This window comes from Lutjanus erythropterus, chromosome 20, assembly GCF_056507025.1.
Source record: "Lutjanus erythropterus isolate fLutEry1 chromosome 20, fLutEry1.hap2, whole genome shotgun sequence".
Classification (NCBI taxonomy): Eukaryota; Metazoa; Chordata; class Actinopteri; order Lutjaniformes; family Lutjanidae; genus Lutjanus; species Lutjanus erythropterus.
This window is the reverse complement of record NC_139336.1, coordinates 6,724,343-6,733,663: the sequence shown is the minus strand read 5'-3', so window position 1 is coordinate 6,733,663 and position 9,321 is coordinate 6,724,343. Positions and strand designations below refer to the sequence as shown.

Genomic DNA, 9,321 nt, shown 5'->3' with positions numbered 1-9,321 from the left:
AACAATGGGCTCTGCTTCAAAAACTCCACTGCAAAAATGAAGACATTATCTAATAGCAATGTAAATTATGTGCACGCAAGAAAAACAAAATGTAGTTTTGCTCTCTATGGTCAGCATTCACTTACAGTTAAAATATTTGTATGCAAGGCAGTAACAAGTTCTGTAAAACTTCTTTTAGTTGTGGAATGCAGTCAGAGTTCTCTGATAAAGGCCTGTAAAATCCCATAACCAATTAAATTAATCAACTCATATTTTACTTTTAACTCAGTGTAATTAGATATGATTGTTGCTTTTAAGTTAGGGCAACTTAAATTGTCTCATTCATGTAACTTGGACAGTTTTGGAAAAATATTTATTCACTTTCTGGTGGAGAATTAAGTGAGAAGATGCCACTCTCATATCAGAGTTAGCTAGTATAAAGAAACAGGGTGAGACAGCTAACATGGCTCTGTCAAATGTAACAAAACCCACAAACTAGTACTCAAAAGCTAATAATTTAAATGCTTCCCTTCACTAAATTCATTATTTACACTGAGTTTCCAGTACTTTTTCTGAAATAGTTACTTGGTTTCTCTGAGTAAACTGGTGGCAGTAATGTACAACTTGACACAAGTAAGTTACAGTATTTTACTGACTTTTCCAAAAGTAATCAGTTTCCTGTTTTTTTTTAAGTAAACTTAACTTGTTAAAGCTTTTAACTTTTAACTTTTTTTTTTTTGAGTAAGTTGGTGGTAGTAATGTACAACTTCACACAAGCAAGTCATTTTACTTAATTTAAACAGGTTCCTATTGTTTTAGGTAAACTTAACTTGTTAAAGTTTCTCATTTAATCTTTTCTCATCTAAATCTCAGCCAGAAGACAAACAAGCATATTTCCCAAAACTTCACTTCAAACTATTCCACTGAAATTATGAGCTGACAACTGATCATTGACTTAATTCATCAAATTAGGTTGTTATAAACATGACACGTGGAGCACATGTTTTTCATGTTAAATGTTCTTTGCGTTTGGAAAACGTGTGGTTTTGGAATATTTTCATGGTACAATAGTGAAACCCGTGTATATTCCCATGTGAAACACATGCCACATGCAGAAACATGTTTCCTGCATTTGATCACATGGGAAACATGAGAACTTAATCTTTTTTTTCTGTAAAAAGCCCTCTGTTTTCTAATTTAAAGAGAGTTACATGATAAGGGTCTCAAATGAGTCATTTAATCTGATCACATTTTAAAAAACAGAAACAAATATTAATATTCACTTCAGCTTCTCCTCATATTCTTTCTACAGAAGGCATTTGAGCCACTGGCGTCATATCTGACATCACTGATCTTGGTCTGAAAGTGATGGTTGACAGAAGGGCAAAAAGTTCCTGCACCATTGCTCTAACATGCATTATTTAGCTGGTTTTGGGGAGGGATGCACCTCCTGTTTTGATGACATCTAGCTTCAGTTTTGATTGAGTTTGAATGCACCTGTAACTCGCTTTGGGCAAAAAAAGTCTTCCAGTGTGGAGTGTGAATATAGTCTTAATTAGCACCTCCTGTCAAAACAGTTGTTGAGAAAACTTAAAATGAGTCATGAGCTTATGTTCTTCAGTTCAAGTTTTGCATTGTGATGATGTCAAATTAAAGTTACTGAAAGGTGCAGAAAGAGAACCGTTGGACCAACTTAAAAAAATTTCTTCAATTAGCAGCGCACAAATGAATTAAGTTTTTTCAAATTACATAGGTTATATGAAAACAACTACTTAAAGTCAGATGTATTTCACAATCTGACTGCATTCAAATCACCAGTTTGCATTAATGCAACTTAATTTATTTAAGGTCATGTAAGGTCAAATTAAAAGTTTCTGATTTCAAACTGAATTATTTGCTTTACCCAAAAGTAATATAAAATTCATTCTACTGCTCCTTTACAAGCTAACAGTGTGGTTTCAGAAAAAGTATTTTTATATAGCAACCTAAGTGTGTTGTTTAAGTGTGATAAATACAAGTAATGTAATTGCTAATGTTAGCATGACTTAACCTTAGCCCAGCTTAAGGATAGCTGGCTTCATTTATGAACTTATGAACCTAACCAATTTTGGTGGACCATTTTACAGCTAACATAGTACATTATATGTTGACAAAATATCATTTTGTTTTGCAATAGACTTAACATTCTTTCACCAAGAGAAAATGGCGAATCAAAACATGGACTTTTTGAGGTGAGATGTACAACACAGGGTGTCATTTCAAGTTGTCAAAATCCACAAATATAGACAGTGATCACTGAAGCAGAAAGCTAAATGGGACTCAAAACATTACATTACTTCAACTGCTACTGAAATACACTTTTTGCAGTGCACCTTTAAAGTAGCAGAAGTAACCAAAGTGAAACTTTGAAGTTGGACAAACTCAAAGGAAAAGCTTAAACCACCGTAATCTAAATATTCAGAAGGATACCTTAAAAATTTGAGCTTCATCACATCTTCATATTTACTGTATGAATCAAATTCATTACCAACAAAGTTACCATTTACAATTTATACTGAGAAAATAAAACTCTGAAGATGACACTGGAGATTGTCAGGCTCTGAATGGTGAACACAAATCAGGTTGTGAGGGACAGATCATACAAAAAACAAGTCTTTCTTCAGGTTTTACTTTCTTCCTTTTACTTCCAAAACGAGTTTCAGAATAGACGCAAGGTTGTAAAAGTTCTTCAGGAGAAGACATTTGCTCTGTGGGCCTGTAACGCAGTGCTTCCACCGGGCTGAATTAAGAGGCAACCCCACTCTCCAACGGAACAAAACATAATTACAGTTGGGATGTTTTGTTCCAAACTGCAATTTTCTTGCAGAGGTCTTGCACAAAGTCTGGTACTTTTGAAAGGATAGATAAATCAATTCAGCACCTCACAAAACTAGAACTTCAATTTTTGAAGTTTTTGAATGCCCTGGAAGTATTACATATCGTGAACAGTATTTTAAGGACACGCTTGATAATCTCTGGATGATTATCTGTGCATCAGAAGAGCATGTTTTTGGGAATCACAGTGTTCTCAAACATAGACATCTCCAGTCATGTTGTGCATCAGAGGTCAGAGAGACGAGTGTTCAAACAGGATGACTTTCGACTGGTTGGAAATGCTGGAGAGTCTGGAGCTCGCGGGCCTGTAAGCTCCGATCCGAGAGTACACGTCAGCGTCTGAGCAGGCGCCCCACGACAGGTGAGGGCTGGGTGGGGTGGTGTGGATCACAGGCAGGGGGAGAGGCAAGGCCAAGACAGTAGGCGGAGGATGGAGCGGTGGTGGAGGCAGCACGGGAGGTGGGGGTAGTGGCAGCGGGGGTGGAGAGGACGCCGGGGGAGGCGGAAGCGGGGTGACGACGGTGGGCGTCACAGCAGTTACGGTTTGGATGGGCATAGTAGCCTCAGGGACCGTCCCATTCTTGGTTGGCAGGTCCTCACACGGAGCAGGGTGCTTGAGTGTGTAGGTGGCGGTGTGGAAGAAGCCGTGGTATTCCAGAGCGTGCCTCGCCCTCGCCAACCTCAGCCTGCAGCACACAACACACAGAGCTGGAGTCAGGACATGGTTAGCCTAGCTTAGCATAAAGACTGCCTCCTGGTTCTGTCCAAATTTCAAGAAGCTTAAAGGCCACACCACCTGGTCACACCTATCAACTGTAAATAAGGATGGATGCCACATCTCCACTTTCTCCTACTGTACACTGAGCTACCAGGCCACTGTGAACCCCCCTTTTATTAGCATCAAATAACTAATTAGATCAAACTTGCCTGAAAAATTACCATTTGAACAAATATTAGTGTGATAAGAATACTCAAAAAGATTCTTTTCTTTCAGCATTTCTGTCAGTCCAGCTTACTGTCCTTGGGTTGGATCAACTTCATTTACTTATGCAATTTCACCACTGTAAAATTTGTTTGATAAATCCAAACAAATTAAGTTGGACCCAACTTAAGTGGAAAAAAAAAGCTACATTAACCCTAAGAAATTAAGTTGACCAAACTTAAGCTAGCTAAGCTATTAGTTGGTCCATGCCCCCTCTACTAGCACAGAGGGGGAAGGATTTATGACTTATACTGCAACCAGCCACAACAACCAGATGTTTTAGCTTCACTTTTGAGGAGCTGAAATGTTGCCCATCTTTATGGTCACACCAGTCTTTGCAAAATAATTGGTAGAAGCTTGTTGACAAAGAGACTACCATAAATGTATTAGAATGAACTAGATGGTGAATGCAAAGATGGTGCCCATTCAGTCCAACGGGAGTTGCTCGCCTGGCGTATAAGTCAACAAAGTTTTCTAAATTTTGGGTTTACATTCTGTTTCTGGGTTGCACACAACTTAATTCAAAAATTGTAGAGGGGATAAAGCTCTGTGAGCTAACAAGCTAGCTGTCCAGTTGTTGGCAAGCTTGTTACTTGTGTTGCTAACAGGAAAACAAGTTGCCACAGATTATTCAAAAGACATTTTTATACCATCCACCTTTGTCTCATAACTGTCTGCAAGCCAGTCCTCTTCTGTGGGGCAGTTTACAGCGACAGAGGAGGTTAAAGAAAAAGCTAATAAGCTGTGTTGTTGTACCCTCTACTTAAAGCTTCCAAACTGCTTCCTCCATTTTGGACTCTCAAGCTCTATGTCTGACATGTTAATTTTGACAGCAAATTTTAATTTAGTTTTAGTCATAGTCTTTTGTTAATGGTCTAGTTTTGGTCAACTAAATATCCTAAGATTTTAACTGACTATATCTATGTTAGATTTAGCAACTTTTATTCCTGGAGGAAACATCTATTAACCTGTTATTAACATAGTATACTACATTTCTGCTCCTTTCTTCTTCTATATGTCTGACATTAAGTTTTCATCATTTACTCAATGCATTTTTCGTTTCATACACATGTGGGCAAGTTGCTGATCTGTGGTTACATTTATTGGGTCAAATGTTAAAATAATATCAACCTGCCCGTACAAACCATGATTCAACCAACAGGCCATCTGCACAAAAATATTACTCCAGTCAGGTCTAAAATGCTTGATTTCACTGCAGGTTCTCAAAAAAAAAAATTGTGATGCATGTTGCAATATTTTTAGGAATTTCTTTCAATTAAATTGTGGGACTGATTCGAAATTGCAAACAAAAAAAAGTTCCACCGTTTTTTGGGGTAATTCATTAAAAATCAAAGGCGACTTGTTCTGGTGAGAGCAATATCCCACTTTGTCAGTGTTCTAAATAACCTTACCAAGAAGACTCAGGATTACAAAAACACAATATGCTTTATTTAGGGATGAAGAAGTGCGCCTTTGGGGTGTTCTGCAAAGAAAAATATAATATATATAAAAATAAAAGTGCACAGCATTTTTAAATGTTGATAACAATGACAAACCTTGTGTTCTTTCTAGTATGCATGACAAAATAAAAAACATGAATGCAAAAAATAGTAAATGACATTTGTGCAGGGGACTGCAATGATTGCTTGAATTTCTGGGAAGCAACAACGATAGGTCAGATTTGCAGAAAAGCGGCAGAGTTTGGACAAAATTGCAAGGCTGTGCAGAATTGGTTGAATGCATTAGCTGTTGTGATTGCAACATTGCAAATTGGAACATGGAACAAACATGGAAAGCTGCATGTCAAAGTTGATCAAATGTGAACTGGACAGAGAAGTTTGCGCAGATTACGTGGTTTGTTTCTCAAGGGGATCAAGAAACAGATACATTACTGTGATAAAAGCTTCCTTTGAAAGCTAGTTTTCCTTTGATAGCATATATGAAAAGCTGTGAAGAAAGCAGACAAACTTGTGTACCTGTGTCTCAACTGTAAGAGTCTGTACAGCAGCAGCAGGATCACGGCTCCAGCCAGAGTCAGCAGAAGCACTGCCACCCTCACGTCCAAGCTCCAGCACGACTTCCCAGCAGGTCCAGCTGAGCTGCAGGTCCTGGGGGGCTGCGGCGTCTGGAGGGGACCCTCCATACCCCGCTTTGGATTGATGATGGCCTGGGCCAGGACGGGCTGATGGCGTTGGTCTCTGAGCACAGCCGTCTCAGGCTGGGGCGGGATCTGCAGAGAGGTGCTGCTGGTGACCTGATGAGCAACCTGCATCGCTGCCAGCTTTGATTGAGCGGGGAGGACCAGTGGAGTGTTGCCTCATGTAAATTATTCCCACATGTTGAATATACTGACAGGAAGGAGCAGGTGTCTCCAAGGAGGCGATCAAACAGCTTTAAGTGTCAGATAAGAAGTTGTCAGTCAATGCAGGTTTCAAAATGAAGCCTTTGTGTTGTTTCTCATCTTATATTCTGTGCAACTTTTGTTCTGTTTCACAAATCAGTGTTAAGGGCTGCCACCTCAGGATACACAACACTGTAAAAACACCCGCTTGAAACAGTACATTGTTTGCATTCATGCTATCAGTGTTGTTTTCCTCTGTCTTTGCAGGCACACTACATATGTTTCCAGCAGCATTACTGCCAACAACTGTCAATCAAAAGAATAATGTGAAACCATCAGTGTGATTGTGTACTGTGTTGCTGCATGGATGAGAGCAACCTGTCTGGGTACCTTGCTCCTGTGTCATGCCCCCTTCCCTTTCTGAAAATTCTTTGCCAGTTTAAAACACACAAAATGAGAAAACCACATGGCTAAATGAGGTAGGGGAGACCGGGGACGGTTGTAACACTTTTTGTCTTAGCACCTGTAACTCACTGAATTTTTACATATACAGAACTCTCAAATTTTTAAACAAAGTCCTGTTACTTATTACAAATAGCAATGTTTCCAACTTATTTATCTCAAAGATGCTAGTTGGCATAAGGTTAGTTGGCACAGCTCTGACATAAGACACCAAGAAAAGCCAGTTTACTGGAATAACAATAAAAAAAGAAGGAAAAATTGGTAAAAATGATTTTAGTATCATTTTTATGAGTTAAAATTTAAGGGTCAGCATTCAGGACAGCTACCTCTCTACAGCACCCTACAAATGACGATTTTATATATATTAAAGTTATCACAAATATTATGTTGGATTTCAATAGTTAATAGGAGGATGTTAGTGGACATCTTAGATTACTTAAATGCTTTTTAATTTTGTTTTTATGTTGTGGAACAGCAGTTTGCACGAATGCAATGGCTGATGTACAGTCATAGAGTAGAATATAAGATGTAAGGATTTGGTCAGTGTGCTTGAGTTCTGCTACACTGTGCCGTCACTTGTGCATTTTAGTCCATCTGTTGTGCTGCCCGGTATAAACAAGCACGTTTTGATTAGTAACTGTAATTTATTTGCATATTTTTTCTTGCTAGTCGTAACAGATTGCAATTAAATTTATTTTGCAATTAATTACCTTTAACTAGTTACCCTCAAACACTGCTAGTAGGTAGGTCTTGTTTTTAGCCTAGCAGTTGCTGATGACTTTGAAGCTCCTACTGACTGGTTAAGAGGAGTCAGCACTCAGTATGAGAGGTTCTTGAGCATAAATGCACAAAAATAATTTTAGGCTGGTCGCGTAGTTGCATTATAGTGATTATGGCCAAGACACTGATGATTTTTTCAAAATGAATGACAAGAGTGTTATTTTCTACATTTGTTTGTTTTCCCTACTGAAAGCGTACCGCGACCCCAAAACAAAGGTACATACCGAATAATGAATTATGAGTACTGTTACACTCCTAGTACCAAGTTTGTGGGGTACCATAAGAAAGAAAAAATATGCTATTCATGAAGAAAACTTGTATGAAAATTTTACAATAATTTGTAAATCACTTACTTGTAGTAGGCAAATACAAACACACAAAATAGAAGAAGAGAACAGGAGCGCTGGTTGGGGACTGTGTGGTTTTCCAGGACCAAATGTAGAATCCTAAGCACACACCACTGGGAGGAAGTCAGTGAAAACAGCAGGAAACAGTGCACTTCCCCAACACACAATGAAGATATGTGATTGGAGGACACTTCCCATCACCATGGTTACAGGAAACTGGTCAAGGATCACTTTTTTTTTTAAGGACTTCCATTTTGATTTGAGCATGGATCTGAACAGTGAACACATCCAGAGCACTGGAATACACATGGTCTGGTGAGGAGAAGAGATACTTATTCTTTAAATCTTTCAGACAAACTCTAAGCCTTGCTGTATTATCAGGCTTGGAAAGTAAAGGATTACATGTAATGGGATTACATAATTAGGATACAAAAAGGAAACTGTATTCCATTACAGTTACAGACAAAAAAGATTGAATCAGATTGCAGTTATATTTAGTAAAAATGGGGATAATTTAGCAAGATTACAATTTTAAAATACATATTAACTTAAAGAACAATATACTACCACATGGAGCGTGCACACAATAAAACACTTTGAGTCTCACCACACCACTCTGGTCTCTGGTCTGGTGAAACCAGTTAATCTCGCAGTCAATTCATTATTATGACCTGGCCTTAGTGGAAATGATGGTTCTGCCTTCAGCTGTGAAAATACTGTCATCGTCCAAGGACTTGACATCAAATTTAAAGAAACATTTAAAAGTAAAGACCAACTTCTAATGTTAGCTACACTGAACAACCACTAATATTAGCTACACACACAAACTGCTAAGGTACACAGACCAACTGCTAACATTAGCTATACAGACCAAACCCCTTCTGTTAGCTTCACCGACCAACCACTTACATTAGCTATATAGACCAACCACTGCTATTAACTATACAGACCAACTGCTAACATTAGCTAAACACACCAACTGCTAACATTAGCTATACAGGCCAACCACCATCATTAGCTATACAGACCAGCCACTAACATTAGTTATACAGACGAACCACTAACATTTGCTACACAGACCAACCCATTAAATGATATTTTTCTCCAAGACTGTTCCACCACTTTCTGCCCTGCTGTGCTGTCATTGGCTACTACTGCTATGCTCTGATTGGCTGTGTGTGTGAGTATAGACCAGCACTTGCAAGGCCGTAGCGGTCGATGATTGAATCAAAAAGCAGGACTTTCACCCAGACTGGTTTTTGTGTCCCATGTGAAGCTCAGTGTCACATTTGACTTTTTTTTTAGACATATTTGACTTATTATTTTCATGTTTGGCACAGAAACCACTTAGGCAAGCCAATCACAGCTCAGTAGTAGTAGCCAATAAAGGCACAGGAGGGCAGGTCTAGGCAGAATGGTCTTGGAAAAAAAAAAATCCAGATAGGGAGAGCTAACCTGTCAATACAACTACTACTTATGTTTGAATTTCAGTGTGAAGTGTTAATAGCATATTTAACAAAGTACATTTAAATGTCCATACCATTATTAATCTAAAT

The 9,321-nt window shown here is 38.5% G+C and overlaps 1 protein-coding gene across 1 annotated transcript; it reads right to left on the bottom strand.

Moving 5' to 3' along the window:
* Positions 1-1,840: 1,840 nt before the first annotated feature.
* Positions 1,841-7,864, bottom strand: LOC146308111 (uncharacterized). Its single transcript, XM_084745918.1, has 3 exons — positions 7,772-7,864; positions 5,812-6,226; positions 1,841-3,539 (listed from the first exon to the last, which is right to left on the bottom strand). Exons 2-3 carry the CDS (start codon positions 6,105-6,107, stop codon positions 3,086-3,088), a joined length of 750 nt encoding a protein of 249 aa, XP_084602044.1. The 5' UTR covers positions 6,108-6,226; positions 7,772-7,864; the 3' UTR covers positions 1,841-3,085.
* Between the last annotated feature and the right edge of the window lie 1,457 nt (positions 7,865-9,321).